A 20,500-nucleotide genomic window follows, 5' to 3' on the forward strand; every position below is an offset into this window, starting at 1 on the left:
TCCATTCCCAGGAAGTGTGGGCTGGGTGTGTTAAAAGCAGAAGCTTTCTCTCCCTGACAGCTTCTCACGGTCCTGTGCTTTTGCTTGCTTAATAAACGGTCCTGACACAACACATGCACTGCCCAGCAGCAGGAAAGTGTCTTGCAAGTGTAGTCGTAAAGAGAAAAAGTTCAAGGAAGAGTGAAGCCAGCTCTGATTCGGTTATTTACCATCAATCAGAGTGTTGCTTGGCAGGGAGTGGATGATTAGGAGTCTGAACCAGTTGAAAAGGGGCAGGAAGAGAAGTGGAGGCAGCATTCTTCCTATTTAAAGCTGCATCCCCTGAAAGGAGCGCTTGCAGACTGCTCTGGAGCTGGTGCTGAAAAAAAGGAGCTCGCAGACTTTGTCCTGGAACTGATGCTGAGAGGCAGAAAGACTCCACAGCTGGCTTCATGGTGCTAAAATAACCTTCCGTTTCTGCGCCTTCTTTTTCCTTCTCCGCTGCCCGGGAGGATAGATGCCTGATAGCCAGGCGTGATGGCAATCTGGGTGCAAACGAGAACTTTTTTCATCCTTGCAGCTTTATTAGGGCGATTTGCAACCACAAAAGCACAAGGCGAGGAAGAATATGACGGTGGTGAGTTTCTCTCCTCCTGAAAACCCGTAATAATCCCCCTCTTTGTATGCAGAGTGCTTATTGTGTGATTCGGGCGCTAAAAGGAGCGGAAAACCTCTGAGGTACAGGAGTGACTTTTATCTTCTGAGCAGGGGGCAGTGAGGTTTGCACTTGGGGCTTTTGACCAGGAGGCTTTTGAAGCCGGGGTGCTGCAGTGTCCGACAGTGCTGCGGCCACTGGGTGTTGGGCAACAAAGGAAAGTGCTTGGGACGGGGCTGAGGACAGGCTGTGGGCTGGGAGCCGCCGGGCGAGCAGACACGGGAGCCTGGCAGGGTGGAGTCTTGTGCGCTGAGCTGCATCTGCTTGCTCGCTGCCTTTGTTTTAGAGAAAGGCAGAAACGTGGGGTGCTCCCTCTCCCTTTCTTTCCGCTTCTCTTTCCCCCCGCTTTTCTTCTCCTCCTGCTTTCTTTCCTTTCCATCCCCTTCTCCCGTCTCTTACTAGCGGGTCTGAGCCAGGGCTCGGAGCGGAGCTCTGAGGAGGCAGGAGGGCTGGCGAGCTGCCTACCTGACCCCTGTAGCCTGAACTTTCTGAGGCTGCCACTGTATCCCTGTTGGTTTGATACCGTTTCAATGCCCGAGAGAGCGATGGTCAGGAGAAGGCTGGATGGATGTCCTGCTGTACGTCGGTTTCCTGAAACGTGAGAGCCCTGGCGTGGGACAGCCTGTAGCTATTGCACCCCCTTGGACGTACTGCCAAGGCTGCTCCTCTCTTAGCGCCAGCAGCTTCTCCAAGTAATGCCCAGCAAAGGGACCAGCACCTTACCCAACGAGACAGTTTGCTATCATTTTCTTGCGGCAGTTTACTATCGTTCTATTGTATGTTTTAAAAAACTTAGTGTTTTTTGTAACCGAAGTTAACTAACTTCTCTAACTGAACCAATACACTGCGTTGCACAAGGGAAGGAGGAGTAAAAACCCAGCTCGAGAATTCTGCAACTTTTTGTTCTCCAAAGCCAGAGGAGAATGTCCTGACTCTGCATGTTGTGTAAGGAGTCCGTAGAGGGGGCACTTGGGATTGTCTGGGGAGTGTACTTCGTATCCTTGCTGTGAAGGGAGGCATATTCTGTGCATGTCTACATCTAATACCAAAGAAAACACTTGTGAAAAGATTGACTGAATGTTTTGGGGTGGGTGGCTAGTAATTTGGTAGAAGGGAGCTCTCGTTTGCTGTGCACAAAGAAGGCAGATTTTTGCTGCGAGGTTTCTGCGTGGCTCTTCCGTGACGTTTGCTGGTTTGTTGCTGTTATGGAAATTCTGGGATGAGTCAGTACTGTAGCAACACCTTCTGGGGTGTACCTCCCATATAGTTTGGATGGCTCAGGAAACAGAGAGGTATGTGGTAAGTCAGAGAGCAAAATGCAGGGCAATAAATCAGTGACATCTGTTTGCACTTACCTCACGTATTCATCGCCGTCCTGCTGGAGAATGTAATTGTTTTTGTCTGCCACATGAGCGAGGAGGCTGCTTCTCCAAAGCTAACAAATAAAACCATAGAATCAACGAGGTTGGAAAAGACCTCAAAGATCATAAAAGTAATACCAAGAAATAAGCCCAGGACCAATCCAGAGATGTTTGATTGTGCAGAGTGAGGAAGGGGCTCGCCTCCTATGCGTTGGTCTGATTTAATCGTGGAAACAAGCAATTTGCAGGCTTGTTTAGTTCCTGACCAAAGCTCACAAGTGCTGCAGAATGGGGGTGGTGGCAGTGTGTTAACCCTAATTTGTCTTGGGTTTAGTACTTGTGCAGAGGTGTGAGACCAGTGTGCATTGTATTGTCCTGTGGGTGACTTGTCTATACAGCTACTGCACTGCTGCCTGTGCACTTGGTGGAATGTGCCACCTGATACAGGTGCTGTGGTAAATAAATATTGGTGGCTTCTGGAGAAAGCAAGAAAAGCACTTCAGAAAGCTTAGATGAAAGTATGGGAGATTATTTTAATGACCAGTTTTTCATGCCAGTCCTAGACAAAATGAGGAGGATTAAATACTGGTTGTCACTCTCAAGCACAGAGGAAGAAAGGAACGGCTGCTGCAGTATTTATCCTGAGGAGTGTGAGTGCTGTTGGGAGAGAAGCTGAATCTGATAAAGCAGGTTAAATGGTTTTAAAAAAATACTAAAATGTAATATTTCTTTAAACCAAACATCTTGCTCAACAGTATTTGTTTTGGCACTTAACCATTGCTGTGCTTTCAAATAATGCCAGCTTCTATGTTCCTTGTCCCCCCTCCCAGAACCATTGAAGATGGATCTGTTTTGCCTGAGCCCTCCTGGCTAGCGGTGCTGTACAGTACAAAACTTCAAATGCACTTTATAACAGGAGACACAGGCACTGTCAAACCTGGGGCACAGGTTTAGTTGCTCCAGCCTGTGCCACAGTTAGTTAAGAATAAATAACCGCCAAATCCTAGAAAGACTGAAAGATCCTGGGTTTCATTTCAGTGTAGGGGCCCTGACTAGTTCAGAAATGCAGTAGGAGCAAAAAGTGCCAAGAAGATGGCTGAAATGTTGTTGTTGAAGCACTGAATACTCAGAAGCCCTGAGCCTATGATGTAGGGGTTTCCACACACTGCATAGTCATTTTTTAGGAGTGAGGACAGAGGAAGCTGCTCGCAGGAGCCATGCATACTTGTGGGATCCTTTCCCATGCACTTGTGAGTGTACACTTGATGGCTTTCTTCAAAAAACTCTTAAAAAAGAAAAGGCAGAAGCTGGAAGCCCCCCTCCAGTGCAAAATCCCTCAGGGAGTGTGCATCAGAGCTGAAGGTGTGGGAGTCACCTCCCTTCAGGAGGATTTGTCTGCGAATTCCACGTGGGCATGGCAGCCCTGGTTTATTGCCACTATCTCCTGTGTTTCTCACTGCAATACTAGACTTGCCTGCAACTTCTCTTCAGTTTCTGCAGCACACCCTTGGTCTGCTGAATTCTGTAGTGATTTATTCTTCCTTGTCCCACTCTTTTGGTGTCAGCCCTGCTTCAGCTGGGATATTGGTTAACAAATAGCTCATTTGTCAGTGTGAGCAAGCAAAACCAGTGTTCTTTCTTTTTGAATTCATAGACTGACAGAGTCACTTAGGCTGGAAGGGGCCTTTAAAACCATTGAGAGCAGCCATTAACCCAACACTGCCAAGTCCACTGCTAATCCACGTCCCTCAGCACCACGTCTGCATGGCTTTTGAATCCCTCTAGGGACGATGATTCAACCACTTCCCTGGGCAGCCTGTTCTAGGGCTTGACAGCTCTCTCAGGGAAGAAATTTTTCTGATGTTCAACATCAGCCTTCCCTGTGCAACTTAAGGCTGTTTCCTCTCATCCTGTCACTTGCCTCTTGGGAGAAGAGACTGACCCTCACCTTGCTCCAGCTTCTTTTCATACAGGTGTAGAGAGCAAGTGTCTCCCCTCAGCCTCCTTTTCTTCAGAATAAACATCTGCAGTTCCCTCAGCTGTTCCTCAGAAAACCTTTTCTCCAGGCCCTTTACAGCTAGGTTGCCCTTTCTGGAGCTCATCCAGCATCTGAGTTCTCAAGTTCTTTCACTTTTAGTCTGGAAACCATGCAAAGGAGAGGAGAGAATGGGATGGCCTTAATGAAGACACAAACAGCTGAGCTACTTGAATGGAGGCTATCAAATATGTCTGTTACCCCCTCACTGATATCAAGAGATGTTCTCTTTAGTGAGAAAAGAGATTACTCCATTGCACAGTTGCCTCACTGGGACAGGTTCTGGGCTCCTTGTTTTAAGAAAGCTGTTGAGATGCTTGAATGTGTCCAGAGAAGGGCAGCATGGCTGGTGAGGGGTCTGCAGCACAAGCCCTGTGAGGAGAGGCTGAGAAACCTGGGGAAGAGGAGGCTCAGGGGAGACCTTATTGCTACCTCAAAGGAGGCTTTAGTCAGGTGGGGGTCAGTCTCTTGTCTCAGGCAACCAGTGGCGGAATGAGAGGACACAGTCTTAAGGTGCACCAGGGGAAGTGTAGGCTGGATGTCAGGAAGAAATTCTTCACAGAAGGAGTGATTTGCCATTTGTTAGTTTCTGGAAAGAAGAAGTGTCCACCAAACCCCTCAATTAATTAGAAATTTACCCTGGAAAAAACTGTTTAGGAGTTTAAGCAGTAACTTTTAGTATCTCTTTGGGTTAACTGGAAGTTATGTACTGTTTTTACTTACATTTTTTTCTGTGATTTGAATGAGAACTGGCCAACTCACCACACTATGTGGGTTTTGGTGGTCTGTGCTAAAATGAAACTCAGGGATTCTTGTGTGTTGTGTAGGGAGGCAGGAACTCTGAAGGCAAACCTTTGTGCAGGACTGTGATCCTTCTCAACAGACATGCATGGCCTGTGTGCAGCTGCTTTTCTCCATGCACAGAGAAAGGCGAGGGACTCCCTGCCAAAAAATAATGAAGTGATCATAAAAAATGGTCGAAATTCCAGCTGGAGCCATGTGATCTGCCCTTGTATGTACACTGATTGTGCTGGTCTTGGTGACCCTGCACATTTTTGTCTGTAAGCTCCTGGTGATAGAAGGTTTGTGTTTATTTATTTATCCTCAAAAAGACTTGCTAGAAAGAATAATTCCAAGTGCTGGTGCGATGGGCTCTCACTCGAGCCGGGGAAGAGAGACTGAGCCTGCACTTCAGCTTGTAGCCAAAAGGTCCTGTTCTTAATCTAATGCACAAGGCCAGCCCAAGTATCCTTTAGTGTAAAATGAGTAACTGTAATGAGATTAACTTGGCATTTCTGGTCCTGACAAAGGCTTCTCGGAGCGTGAGCTTTCCAGAGCACGAGAAGAGATTGTTGCACTCGCTGCCTGCAATCTCAGCTGCGACAGACCCACCTTGTGAAACCAGGCTTTGAAAGCCCTGGTGAGACTGTCACATGCAGAAAGGCAGGTATAATTCAAACTGGAATGTCTGATACATGAGTTCAAAGCAAAGGGAGAGGGGAAAGAGAGAAGTGTATTTTTCAGTGCTGTAAAATAAGTATTCTTTGTAAGGAATTGGGTAGTTTCGAGCCAGAGGAAAATGGCTGGTAAGTCATGGAACACTTTGAAGATGAGGGCCCTCAACACAGGAAGGATGTGGAACTGATGGAGTGAGTCCAGGGGAGGGCCAAGAAAATGATCAGGGGGTTGGAGCACCTCTGCTATGAGGACAGGCAGAGGGAGCTGGGTCTGTTCAGCCTGGAGAAGAAAAAGCTCTGGGGAGACCTAATAGCAGCTTTCTGGTACCTGAAGGGGGTCTACAAGAAGGGTGGAGAGGGACAGTTTACAAAGGCCTGCAATGATAGGACAAAGGGCAATGGCTTCAAACTAGGGAAGAGTAGATTTAAAGTGGATGTTAGGAACGACTTTCCTGTGAGGGTGGTGGAACACTGGAACAGGTTGCCCAGGCAGGTGTTTGAAGCCCCATCCCTAGCAAGCCTCACCTTGAGTACCTCCAGGGATCTGGGCAGCCTGATCTAGTTGAGGATGCCCCTGCTTACTGCACAGGGGGTTGGTTTGATGACTTTTGGGGCTTTCTTCCAACCCAGACCATTCTATGAGATGCCTCAGAGGTGTTACCATGCAATGTTTACATCTTTGATGAAATCAATCCACTATCTGCTCACAAGCTGCACCTTTTCTCCAAAGTTTTTGTCTGATGATTTGTGCTTTTCTTGACTTAAATGCTGAGAAATTTATGCCATGGTTCATGCTTTTCCCTGACTTAAATGTTGAGAAACCTGAAGAGGTAGGGCTGTTGCTGAACTTCCAGGAAGGAGAAAACGGTGATTCTGTCTGTGGCAATGGGTGCAGCAACTTGTTCTGTAAATTCTTCATTTATAGGTTGATTTATGGCTGTGGAAACAAGAGCATGCAAGCAGCTGGGGATGCTGATAAGCCCTGGGTGCTGTGGCAATTAAAATATCCAAACCATTACTTAACAATTATCTTTTCTGAGTAAGCAATGTACATTTTTCATGGCCTGCTGTGCTGTCTTTTATTCTTGCAGTGAGAAACAATTCCATTATTCTGCATTTGCTGCAGAAGACTAAGAATGATTGTCAGAGGGCCAGCGGTGGGCTGCTCTCTGTGCAGGGAACCTCTATTCATGCAGACCCTTGGGAACTTCCATTCATCCAGACCCTTGGGATTTTGTTCTTTATTAGCTGCTGAAGATAGGTCTTGTCTTTGGAGAGCTTGGTCTAAGGTTGTTCCTTGACTGTGCTGCTGCCCCCTGAAACTTGGTTGGAGTTTTGGAGAATTTGTGGGGTCTTTTTTCCTCTCTTTTTTCCCTGCAGCTTTGTGTAAATGCCACAGTTGGGAGAATGATATAATGGAGTTGCTTTTGAACTGAAAAGCTTCCACAGCATTTTGTGTCTTCACCAGTTCTCATTTATAGCCTTTGGACTATGTAATGGTGGCATGGGGGGACCAAAGAATTGATTTGAATCTCTGTGCCCCTGTTCTTTGAATAATGTGGCTGAATAGAAACACAAGCAGTGACTCTGATACTGCTGGCAGCAATTCAGAGTTTTGGGCACAAACTCATTTAGAGTGGGAACAGAAGAGTAAACTGTCTCACTGCGGCCTCTTCCCTGCTGTGCAGTAGATGTCTGGCTGAGAAGGTCCACACAAACTCTTCTCCAATACTCTGTGGTCATGGAGTGCTTGCCAGCATCCTTCAGCAAGCTGACCATGTGAAGTGAAGGGTTAGAGGCACAGTGACAGTGTAGTGCAGGAGGAGGTGAAGGGACACAAGGTATCATCGTGACTCTGCCTTAGCCCAATTGCTCCGTGTTGAAATGGTAAGGAAAATACAGGCTAAGGGGCAGGAAGAAAGTGTTCCTCATCTGAGAACAGCTGTCACCTGTCCATGGATAGCTGCCCTACAGCTCAGAAGGTAGGCTGAGGGTTTTGTTTAAAGCAGCCCTCTCTCTCTCAAGAAATCATAGATGACCTTGATGAATAATTAATCACTCCCAAGTCTGAAGTCTTATGTCTCCTGTCCTGTGAAAGATCCCTAAAGCACTAATCAGGGCCATCCCCAACTCGATCAGGTTGCTCAGAGCCCCATCAAGCCTGACCTTGAATGTCTCCAGGGATGGGGCTTCCACCACCTCCCTGTTCAGTCTTCCACCACTGTGATAGCAAAGAACTTCCAATCTATGTCAAATCTAAATCTGCCCTACTCTAGTTTAAAACCATTGTCCCTTGTCCTAGTGCTGCAAGTCCTTGTGAACAGTCCCTCCCCAGCTTTCTTGTAGACCCCATTTGGTTACTTGCAGGCCGCTGTAAGGTCCTCCACAGCCTTCTTCAAGCTGAACAACCCCAACACTCTCAGTCTGTCATTGTAGGAGAGGTGCTCCAGCCCTGTGTTCATCTTCAAGGTCCTCCTCCGGACCGTCTACATGATTCTTGTGTTGAGGGCTGCAGAGCTGGACACAGTACTCCAGATGCTGATGTTGTGAGTGGTGGGGAAATGAAACCAAGACACATAGTTAAGAGTAATGTATCTTTATCTTGGATGAAATCTCATGCTTTCATAGAGAGCCTTCTGTAATCTAGATCACAAAAGAAATAGGATTCTAATGGAAATCACAGAGGACAAGGAGAAATTAAACACTTGCCATCTGTGCAGATGTATGGGGAAGAAATACAAAGAAGAGAATGACCTCAGAAAAGTGTAGGCTGGAGTGATGATAACAACAGAGTTTGCTCTTTGGTCAGAGGGGACTAAAACTCTCTGTCACATAGTAGGACTGGGTAAAGAAAAGTACAGCCCTCATGCTTCTTCAGGCAGAAAAGCAGGAGGAAAAGAGGCTTTCATTCATCCTGCAGTAATCAAGGCTAGCGTTGGCCTAAGTTCTAATTTCTGGAGAAAAAGAATAATATGTCAAAGGTCAATGTAGAGGAGGCAGACTTGGAAAGGACAGATGTTCTGAGGACTTAATCTTGGCTATTCAAGCTTTTTGCTGCACATGCACCTGCCAGACCTCAGGGTGTCCAAATCCCTGAGAAAGGAAGGTGAAGCCAAGCAAAAGAGGCAGGGACTTCTGAAGAGGCATTGGGTGTGAGGTGGCCCTTGTACCTCTTGAGGTGGCCTCATCTCTCTGCAACTACAGCATTATTGCCCCGTTATGCCTTCAGGAGTAGAAAAGGAGTGGAAATAATTTGCATTAGACAGAAAGTAGTGATCTCTTTTCCTTTATCTGTTTTCAGTTGCAGGAGTGGCTTCTTTTGCTATCATAGAATGGTTTGGGCTGGAAGCAACCTTTAAAGATCATCTAGTTCTAACGCCCCTGACATGGGCAGGGACACCTTCTGCTATACCAGGCTACATCCAACCTGGTCTTGAACACCTCCAGGGAGGGGATATCCATGACCTCCCAGAGGAACCTGTTCCAATGTCTCACCACTGTCATTGTAAAGAGTTTTTTTCCTAATCTGCAGTCCAAATCTGCCCTCCTCAAGCCCCTACAAAAAAATCCCTCCCCAGCTTTCTTGTAGGACCTTTTCAGGTACTGCTATAGACTGCTATATGGGGTTGTTCAGTCTGGAGAGGAGAAGGCTCCAGGGAGACCTAATTGCAGCCTTCCAGTACCTGAAGGGGGTCTACAAGAAGGCTGGAGAGGGACTGTTCACAAAGGCCTGCAGTGACAGGATGAGGGACAATGGCCTCAAACTAGAGAAGAGCAGATTTAGATTGGATGTTAGGCTCTTTGCTATGAGGATGGTGGAACACTGGAACAGGTTGCCCAGGGAGGTGGTTGAGGCCCCATCCCCGCAGATACTAAAGGTGAGGATTAACATAGCTCTGGGCAACCTGGTCTAGTGGAGGATGTCCCTGCTGACTGCAGAGGGGATTGGACTAGATGACTTTTGGAGGTCCCTTCCAATCCAGACCATTCTATGATCTTGCTGGTGAAAGTAATGGAGGATCGTTTCCAGATGTTTAAATGCTTGCTTTGGCAAGAGGCAGAAAATGCTGGAACATGCATTGGCAACAAAGAAAGGGAAGAACCTGCTGTAAGAGACGTCAAGCCTGGCAACAAGCAAAACAGAACATGGAAACTGGAGCCGTGTGGGGAAGGAAGAGCCAACACAACAGCAGGGCTGCTGTGACAGCACTGAACATCAGAGTTGTACTCATGACTGGCAGAGTGCCTGAGGCCTGCTTCACAAACTCGGGCTGAGGGTAGACAAATTGGCCTTTAACTGTTTTCTCTTTCCTTTTCATTTTTCCCCCTGTTGCAATGTTTGCTATAGTGATAGAAAAAAGTATCTAAACCTGTATGCTGAGACTGTAGCTTGGGCATGCTTTGATGGGATGTTGTAACTGTGAAGTGCAGAAGCTTCCTAGGAATTTGTGCAGCATTAAGTGCAAAGCATCCTTGATCTTGCCTGAAGCCTTAGGGTACTGCTGCAATGCACATCCTGAGTCATCCTCCTAATAATATATTTCTTGAATTGCATAGGTTTGAATAGGTTGAATAGCTTGGCTGCTTTCACAAGTGGATAGATTGGATGCATGGGCCAGTGATGATGGGATGAGCTTCAACAAGGCCAAGTGCAAGGGCCTGCACTTGGGTCACAACAACCCCAAGCAGTGCTACACTCTTGGAGCAGTGTGGCTGGAAAGCTGTCTGGCAGAAAGGGACCTTGGGGTTCTAATAGGCAAGTAGCTGAATATGAGCCAGCAGTGTGCCCAGGTAGCCAAGAAAGCCAATGACATCCTGGCTGGGATTAGAAATGCTGTGTCCAGCAGGAGAAGGGAGGTGATTGTCCCCTTGTACTCAGCTCTGGTGAGGCCAGAGTTTGTATCCAGTTTTGGACACCTCAGTACAGGAGAGATGTGGAAGAACTGGAATGAGTGCAGAGGAGGGCAAGGAAGGTGGTGAAGAGCCTGGAGAATAAATCTTATTAAGAGCACCTGAAGGAGCTGGGGATGGAGATGGTTAGTGTGAAAAAGAGGAGGCTGAAGGGAGACCTCATGGCTCTCTACAGTCACCTGAGAGGACATAGTGGAGAGGCTGGTGCTGGTCTCTTCTCACAGGTAATGAGTGATAGAACAAGAGGGAAGGGCCTCAAGCTGCAACAGGGCAGGGTTAGACTGGACATTAGGATTTTCTTTTTCCCCTGCAAGAGTGGTCAGGCACTGGAATGTGCTGCCCTGGGGGGTGGTGGAGTCACCAACCATGGATGTGTTTAAAGGTCATTGGGATGTGGTGCTTGGGAGTATGGTTGAGGAGTGAACCTTGAAGAGTACAGTTGTCAGTTGGCCTTGGTGATCCTGAGGGTCTTTTCCACCCTGAATGTTTCTGTGAGTCTGTGAATTGGAATGTGTCTGCTCAGCAAAGGAATCTCTAGACAGTGAATCCCAGAAAGTGATGCTTGCTGCAGGGCTTCAGTAAACACCTCTCTCTGTGGACTTGGCCTTCCTTGTACTGTACAGACTAAAACCTTGCAGCTTTACCACATTCCATCAAAGCAGCCACACTTGGCTATTTTTTCCCCTTTTTCTCTTTCTTTGTTTTTTCTTTCTTTCTTTCAGGGGCAGAGTGGAATAATGAGGAGAGAGAAGTTAAATCTTGATCTCTTAGGCTGTGCCTGTTTGCTCTTATGAAGAATGTTGGGGCCAAGTAGTATGAATGGCACTGCTCTATTTTTTTATTAGTGCTATTGTTCTAGTGGTTTTAAAATGAAGGTTATGAAACACTTAGTTCTTTGGGATTTTTCTGGTAATTTTTCTCCTTCCAGCTGTTCTCTGTTTCTTGGAGCCTTCTCTGGTCTCCTAGGAAACCTCTGCAGGACAGAATTTGTCTGTTTCACAGGCAACTGTGCAAGATAGGCAGTTTATTTTGTTTGTGTTTGACTGTAATGAACACAGAAAGTAAATATTTGGTGATTTAAATCTCCCATTCAAGGGAGTACTTTAGAACCCAACTTGAAGCACATGGATAGCCTTATTCCTTGTAATGAGATGACTTCTGCCTGGTTTGTTTGCCCCTTAATGAATGAAAACTTTGAGTATTTCCATTTTTCACTTACAAGAGGGCAACAAACATGGGGGTCCTGGGTCCTTTCATCTGAAGGAAGAGTTAATTAGGAAGAGCAACATAGCAGTGAGTTAGTTGCAATAAAAGAGTAACTCCCATAGAAATCTTCTATCAGTTACACAGCAAATGTGAAGTGCACACAGAGATCATTTGCCTGTGAGCAGTGTTATTAAAATCTCTTGCTAGTGGAGCATTAGAGCTCTGCAGACTGTTGGTGATCATCCCCTAGAGTCACCATGCTGAGTTTTGCTGTCTTTTTGCCTGAATTCGTGGGATTTTAACTGAAAGTCGCGTCTGACAGTGAGTAAGCAGCAGTACCCAAACCACAGCACAGTTTCTGGTTTCAGGAGGCCCCGGGGGAATCTCAGTGGCTTTGGTTTGAATTTGCTGTGTGCACAAATCTGCCACAAGAAAAGGTCCTTGCATCATACCACCGCAAGAGGACAAGCGGCTTAAGGCTTTCAGGGTTGTAAAGATGATCTGTGTGCTCGTTGTGATAGAGCAACTCCTCGTACATTTGATGTGAAGCTCAGCAAAGACTCGAGTTTCGGACAGAATTAAGCATGCTTAACCTGGGTAAGTGACTTGACAGTTGCTGTGTAACATGGGTCTGATGGAGCAGGTCCAAAGGTGGGCCAGAAAAATGATCAGGGAGCTGGAACACCCATGCTACAGGGACAGGGTGGGGGGTTGTTCAGGCTGAAGAAGAGAAAGCTTCAGGGAGACCTAATAGCAGCCTTCCAGTACCTGAGTGGGACCAACAAAAAGGCTGCAGAGGGACTGTTTCCGAAGGCCTGCTGTGATAGGACAAAGGACAATGGTTTGAAATTGGAGAATAGCAGGTTTAGACTTGATGTTAGGAACAAGCTCTCTACTATGAGGGTGGTTGAGCACTGGAACAGGTTGCCCAGGGAAGGCTCCATCCCTGGAGATAGTCAAGGTGAGGCTTGGTGGCACTCTGGGTGACCTGCTCTTGTGGAGGATGTCCCTGCTGACTGCATGGGGATTGGATTAGATGACCTTTGGAGGTCCCTTCCAGCCCAGGTGATTCTGTGATTCTATGGCTTGACACTGAACAGTCAAGACAGCAAAACATTTATTTGTTGTTCAGTCACATTGATCCTAGCCAAGATATGGAAGCAGCCAACCTCACAGCAGTGCTGCTGTGTTTCTTCTATGGGCAGAAGAGAGGGAAGGCACAGTGGAGGGCATAACCAACCAAACAGCTCCCATAAATAGCTATGTAATTTCAACTTAACTGCAATCTAAGCTCCATAAACTCCCTCTGTGAGATACATTTTCTCTGTGCACCTCGTTGTTATGGTTGGCTGGATTGATGCTGTTCTGTAGAGTTTGAGGTCAGTGTGGGAAACAAGCCCTCATTCATTACTGGCAAGCTCTCCCCAAAAAGAATACACCCTGAGGGGTCCAGTGGCAAGGCACAGAGGCAGAAGAACCAGCTGGTGAGGTACAAAGCTCAGGGACTTCATGTTTTACTTAGTTTACTTCTTGTCTGCTGTGTGTAATGCAAAATTCTGGGTTTGGGAATAGCCTTAGGAAAATTGCTTGGAAATTAAAATACATTTTGCCTGAAGAAGTGGTGCCTGGACTTGGTGCTGAGGTCTAGGAGCCATTACTGATCCAAGGGTGACATCCAGGCCACCTCTGTGCGTAGTGAGCCTGCTCTGTTCTTTTAGGTTTGGTACAAAGACCTAAGGGGGTCTTTGTTATTTCTGAAATCAGCACAGAACCACTGAAATAAAGGCAAGCCACCATTTATTTCCTTCAGCTTTCATGAAGAAGGCCTATCCCAAGCTCTAGGCAACCTGCCATCAATTATCTACACAATTCATAACAATAAAAAGCAGCAAACCATACCCACGTCTGGCAGCTGCCTTAGCTTAAGGGAAATGAAATCATCCAGCCCCTCGCCTTCCCGTAGGCCCCACAACCTGACCCCTATCAAACATTTGTTCCAGAAACAAGCCATGTCTCTGTTGGAGTTAAAAAATGTACATGTTAATATATTCCAACAGATCATGAAATTTCCTAGCTTAGAAGGCTGGCTTTGCCAAGCTCCTCTTCTATAGACTATAATTTCCTTTCTGAAGAGAGAAGCAGCATCTGGACCTACTCAGTCCTCAGCGCAGTGTTCCTCCTCCACGTCAGCAAGCTGCAGCTCCAGTGTGACTGGCCAGGGTCAGCTGTGGACTGCTTGGAATCTTCTCATTAAACAACCTCGGAGTTTTGGATCTGGACCAAAGCCCCAGAACTGAACACCCTGGGACATCTGAAAAGCCCTGTTTCTAAACCAGAACTCAGTTGCAAAAGGTCATTGATGCACGCTGCAGACGTTTCCCTGTGCGCTCTGAGTCTCAGACCTCAAGTGCTCAAACCTTACCCAGCACAGCTAGAAGACCAATAAATGGAGGGATCTGCTTTTGTTCAGCTGTGCAAAGGACAAGGGAATAAACTGCATTTACATTTGTCTCCTGAGGTCAGAAGCAAACTGGCAGTTTAGGAACAGGCTGCCCAGGGGGGTGGTGGAGTCTCCCTCTGTGGAGATATTCAAAATCCACCTGGATGTTTTCCTGTGTGATCTGGTCTAGGTGATCCTGCTCTGGCAGGGAGGTGGGACTGGATGATCTTTTGAGGTCCCTTCCAATGCCTAACATTCTGTGATTCTGTGTGATGGTCTTTGACTGTGCTCTCATATTTTGAAAAATCAGTCTGAAACTTTGATTCTCAGCCACTGTCCTGTGGTAGAATTTTCCCAACAATTAACTTGGATTGCAGGCCACATTTGAGCTGTTGTGATAATATAAAGTTAGAACGCCTTTGGGATGAATGGTAGATCAGTAATTTGGGGGAGAGGGTGGTGTTATATCTAATAACCAGTCCGGGTTCTGTATCCCTCATTCTTTCTAGGCTTCTATTCTTCTGACTTTGTGAAGAGGAAATAGAGTAGCATTGTTCTTGGCACTGGATTAGCCTGGAGATTGTTGGCCACTCACATGCTAGGGTAGATGGAGAGGAGAAAAATGGGATTATTCTTATACATTTACTCAGGGAGATTGAAACAAGATGTTTCTAGTGCAGAGGAGTTATCTTCTGACCTTATTGCCTTAAAAATGCCACCCCAAGCCCCACATTGGAAACCCAGTGCTCTCATCTCTCCACATCCTCACCTGGTATAGGTGATCCTGCTCTGGCAGGGGGGTTAGACTTGGGTGATCTTTTGAGATCCCTTCTAGCCCCTAACACTGTGTGATTCTATGGAACACAGCCTGGGGTTTCTGATTTTCTGGATGCTGTGTTTGAAGCCAGTTCCCACCCTCCCAGCACTTTGCTGAAAGGCTCAGTTGAGCAGTAATGAAAACTGCTCACATCTCTAGTGGAATCTTTGGGCTTATTTTTCAACACCAAGTAATTCTGCAGCATTTTTACCCTTTGGTTGCAATGTCCTCCTGGGGTAACTAATGCAGGGTTAAAAATGCACTGTCAAGTCAGATCATTTAATTTACTGTCATGACTTTTTTGTTTGGAAGGGGCAGATCTTGGAACAGATCTTCATCTGGTGTGAATTACAGTGCTTCCATTACTTCAGTGGAATATGTTACACAAGCCACAGGTCTGCAGCCTTATGCAGAGACCAGGTGTGCTACATTTTGTGGGGATTTTTGTCCCCATTGTCCATAAAATCCAAGAGTCTGATGGTCTTTAGTGTGGTGTTGATCTGTTCTTTGCAGTGTGCGTAAGTAATCAGCAACAAATAGCAATCATGCAACAAAAATATCATCCTTGCTCTCAGGATAGAGGCTGGAGCCAGGCTCTGCTCGGTGATGCCCAATGACAGCACAAGGGGCAATGGGTGGTGTTGAGGCATAGGAAATTCCAGAGAAACAGGAGGAGAAAAGTTGTTGGTGTGAGGGTGATGGAACACTGGAACAGGCTGCCCAGGGGGGCTGTGGAGTCTCCCTCTCTGGAGATACTCAAAACCCTCCTGGATGTGTTCCTGTGTGATCTGCTCTAGGTGGTCCTGCTCTGGCAGGGGGCTTGGACTGGGTGATCTTTCGAGGTCCTTTCCCACCCCTGATACTCTGTGGCTCTGCAGTACTTACCTTGCATCCAGAGTACATGCCGAAATCTGGGGAGATTCCCTGAGCTCCAGGCTGTGCTCTGGGGATGGGAGAAGCTCCCCTGGTGCACACACAGAAAAAGGGGGGAACAGCAACCCACACAAATGTAACAGTTTGTTCCTTGCTACTTTTTGGGCCCTCATCCAACAGAGCCCTGAGCTGCCTGAATGAAGGCTTGGGTGAGGGCCTCACGGAGTTGTTGGGATATTGTTACTGAGCAGTTTCATGGGGGGGTTGTGTCCTAATTGCAGAAGGTGAAAGAGGCTTTTCCTCCCCTACCCAGGTGAGGACCTGGGTGCAGTTGTGAGTCACACCAGTGGGCAGTTGATGCTCTTTCAGAGCTCAGTTGGTGTCACAAGTGAAAGCCGCTGGACTGAGAGCCCTGTGAAGCTTGCCTCAGGGATGAAGACTATGGTCAGGTTTTAGCATATTCATTCCCAGTCTGTAGCAGCTGACTTCATATTTTCACTGGCAGCACGTAAGTGTTTTCCTCTCTCAGGAAGGGGTAAGCCCTCACTGGGGCTCCAGTTGTTGCCATGAAAATGATTATGTTGATACTAAATAGAACTGCCTAAAAGTGCTCATTGGAGGCTGGTTTGTCTCCTCCTGATTGAAATGGTGAATGAGAAGCTCAACATGAGCTGCCAGTGTGCACTTGCAGCCCAGAAAGCCGATCACATCCTGGGCTGCATCAAAAGAAGCATAGCCAGAAGGTTGAGAGAGGTGATCTTCCCCCTCTACTCCACTCTGCTGAGACCCCACCTGGAGTACTGCATCCAGTTCTGAAGCCCCTATTACAAGAAGGATCTGGAGGTGCTGGAATGTGTCCAGAGAAGGGCCACAAGGGTAATCAGAGGGCTGGAGCTGCTCTGCTATGGAGACAGACTGAGAGAGTTGGGATTGTTCAGTCTGGAGAGGAGAAAGCTCTGAGGAGACCTTACAGCATGTGGCCTTCCAGTATTTGAAGGGGGCCTACAAGAAAGCTGGGGAGGGACTTTTTAGGGTGTCAGGTAGTGATAGGACTAGGGGGAATGGAGCAAAACTAGAAGTGGGTAGATTCAGATTGGATGTCAGGAAGAAGCTCTTCCCCATGAGGGTGGTGAGACACTGGCACAGGGTGCCCAGGGAGGTGGTAGAAGGCTCGTCCCTTCCCTGGAGGTTTTTAAGGCCAGGCTGGATATGGTTGTGAGCAACCTGCTGTAGCGTGAGGTGTCCCTGCCTGTGGCAGGAGAGCTGGAACTGGATGATCCTTGAGGTCCCTTCCAACCCTGACAATTCTATGATTCTATGAAATGTTTAATTACTTAAATAAAGGCTTTTGGTCCAATAATGTGAATAAAAGTCAAGTCCCATGCTGGGGGAGACATTTACTCTTTTGCTGGTTCTTTGCTTTGCAGGATTCTGCAGGACCGAATCTGAAGCGGTGGAGGGGAAGCGACAGGGAAATACACCTTTCCCTCAGTCTGGCTCTTAATTAGCATGCATGCCAATACAGTGCTGGGGCATTTTGTTTAACTCTAAAGTGCTTCCACTGCACTGCTCTTTGGTGTTTTCTGGAATTGCCTCAGAACTCTGATATGTGGCTGAATAGAAGTTATTTTGTAAGATGATGGATTAGTTAATAATGTGCCATGTGTTAGAGGACAAACATTGCCAAGAAAATGTACATAAAGTGCATTGATGGCATGAGCTGCCTTTGCAATCGATGGATTATCAGAATGAGATGAGATATGGTTATTTATTTTCCCCCCTACATTTTTGTTTGTTTGTTTTTCTGTTGGTTTGATTTGGGTTTGATTTTTGTTATGCTGATAAGCTTAACTGCAAAAATCTGGAGTAGTTTGGGAAATTGGGAGTATGAAGCATGGCTGACATCATCCTGCTAAAATTCCAGCCTGAGAAGGGCTTTCTCCAGTTGTGTTAGTTGTGGACACAAGTGCAAGCACAGTGTTTTGTAGCCAGTGTGGAGAGGCAGGAAACGGTGCTAATCTTTGTGGTCTGTGGTGTTTATTTTTATAGCTGTGGATTAAAGCAGTCTCATACAGTTGGTATGTTGCAGCTGAGAAGACATCAGTTTGATAATACCTAGTTGCTTGGCATCACTTTGGTTTCTGTACATTGCCTTTTCATATATTGTATTGCTGCTTCTCCAGTGAACCAGGAGTCAGAGGGTTGGTTACCTGAGGAGATGGGAGGGTTGCACAGTGTTGTAGAATCATAGATTCATAAAGTGGTTTGAGTGGGGAAGGATTTCCAAAGGTCTCCTCATGTCTAGCTTCTCATCCCTCAGCATGCTAAAGTCCCCTTCTGCATGGCTGCTTTCTGTCGCCTCATCCTGAGGCTGGAGCACCTCTCCTGTGAGGACAGACTGAGAGAGTTGCTCCATTTAGAGAAGAGAGAACTCCAAGGAGAATTTATTGTGGCCTTCCAGTATCTGAAGGGGGCTACAAGAAAGCTGGGGAGGGACTTGTTAGAATGTTTGGTAGTGATAGGACTAGGGGGAATGGAACAAAACTGGAAGTGAGTAGATTCAGATTGGATGTTAGGAAGAAGCTCTTCCCCATGAGGGTGGTGAGACGCTGGCAGAGGTTGCCCAGGGAGGTGGTGGAAGCCTCATCCCTGCAGGTTTTTAAGGCCAGGCTGGATGTGGCTCTGGGAAACCTGATCCAGCATGAGGTGTCCCTGCCTGTGGCAGGGGGCTTGGAACTAGATGATCCTTGAGGTCCCTTCCAACCCTGATGATTCTATGATCCCCCAGCCTGTATTGATATTAATGAATATCTCTGTTGTAGGTGTAAGGGTGGCAAGTCCCTTTAAAAACAAAACAACAAACCACCTGTGGAAAGTTCTGGGAACAAATTTGTTGTTGTAGAAGAGAACTGCAGGACGTACTCCAATATGTGATTAGACAAGCAATGCTGAAATGACCATAAAATCTTAGAATGTCTTGCGTTGGAAGCAATCCAAAAAGACTGGAGCATCTCTTTTGAGGAAAGGCTGAGAGACCTGGGGCTCTTCAGCCTGGAAAAGGGCAGACAGAGGGCATCTTAGCAATGCCTATAAATATCTAAAGGGTGGAGGTGATGAGGATGGGGCTGGACCGTTCACTGGTGCTCAGTGATACGATGAAGGGCAACAGGTTCAAACTGGAAGAGAGGAGGTTTCACCTGAAGTAAGGAAAAACTCTTTTCCTATGAAGGTGCTGGAGCCCTGGAAGAGACAGCCCAGGGAGGTTGTGGAGTCCCTTTCACTTGAGGGATTTGAAACTCTCTGGACATTGTTATCCTGGGCAACCTGTTCTGGGTGACCCTGCTCTAGCAGGGTGGATTTGACTAGATGATTGCCAAGCCCAGCTCCCATGATAACATGTTCATGTTAACACCAAATTAAGTGTTGGCATCAAGAAATTAATCAAGTCAGTTTGTTATGGAAAACACAGTTTTGTAAAAGCTGTTAATGGACACAAATTAGATGTTGAATAGAATCAGGGTTTAAAAAAGAGAGAGAAAAAGAAAAGGTGATTTTTGTCTTTCCAAATGGGTGCAGACTAAGGTCAAATTTCTGAACAGTGACCTCTAGTTGGCCAGCTAAAGGGGACAAAAACAACCAAAAAGGAAGAATGTGTGTGGTGAGTAGCTGTCCTCGGACTGTCTCAGGATGAATAGGCCTACTATTTCAGAGAGGTAAAGATTTCAGTGTTCTAAATTGGGAGACTTGTAGGCCTGAATTTGAAAGGAGCAATTTATTTGCCCTTTTTACTTCAGGTTGAGTGGTAGTTGTACATCATTTCATGAGAAAGCAACAATAAAAGCAATCTTTCCAGCTGAGCAGCCAGAAACAAGGGACGGACGACTTTCAAATATCACACATTCCTCAACTGCAGAATAGGAACAAAGTAATATTATATAACCTGCAGTTTGGTGGTGTGTTGTTTATTCCCCCCACCCTGTCATTTCAAAGTGCTTCATATCTTCCAGTGTCATTAGTTATACCTTTAAAATCCTTTCTGTAAATGTAATGCCATCTGAAAACACGGCTTTTTCATGGGGCAGGGGAAAACATCTCTGACTTGCAGGATGTTAATTATAACCTGAAAAATACAGCAAGCTTAGCCTTATTTACACATTTGAAACATTTCAGAGTACACACATAATACAGAATCAGAGACACTCAGGTTGGAAAAGACCCTCAGGATCATCAAGTCCAACCAATAACTCTACTGTACAAGGTTCACCCCTCAACCATATTCCCAAGCACCACATCCAAACAATCTTGAAACACATCCAGGGTTGGTGACTCCACCGCCTCCCTGGGCAGCACATTCCAGTGCCTGACCACTCCTGCTGGAAAAAAAATGTCCTAATGTCCAGTCTAAACCTCCCCAGTCACAGCTTGAGGCCATTCCCTCTTGTTCTATCACTAATTACCTGTGAGAAGAGACCAGCAGCAGCCTCTCCACAACGTCCTTTCAGGTAGTTGTAGAGAGCCATGAGGTCTCCTCATTTTCACACTAACCATCCCCAGCTCCTTCAGTTGCTCTCCATCAGATTTATTGTCCAGGCCCTTCCCCAGCTTCATTGCCCTCCTCTGCACTGGCTCCAGCACCTCCACATCTCTCTTGTGTTGAGCTGCCCCAAACTGGACCCAACACTCGAGGTGCGGCCTCGCCAATGCCA

At 46.6% G+C, this 20,500-nt stretch overlaps 1 protein-coding gene across 1 annotated transcript in view; it reads left to right on the forward strand.

Annotated features, from left to right (window-relative positions):
• The first annotated feature begins 276 nt into the window (after positions 1 to 276).
• Positions 277 to 20,500, forward strand: part of LOC128899026 (collagen alpha-2(V) chain-like) — a 49,419-nt gene continuing 29,195 nt past the window's right edge. The window contains exon 1 of the mRNA XM_054177027.1: positions 277 to 616. Within this exon, the coding sequence (XP_054033002.1) occupies positions 517 to 616 (100 nt within the window). The 5' untranslated portion in view covers positions 277 to 516. The remainder of the gene's footprint in view (positions 617 to 20,500) is intronic.

This window comes from Dryobates pubescens, chromosome 37 (genome assembly GCF_014839835.1).
Source record: "Dryobates pubescens isolate bDryPub1 chromosome 37, bDryPub1.pri, whole genome shotgun sequence".
Lineage (NCBI taxonomy): Eukaryota > Metazoa > Chordata > Aves > Piciformes > Picidae > Dryobates > Dryobates pubescens.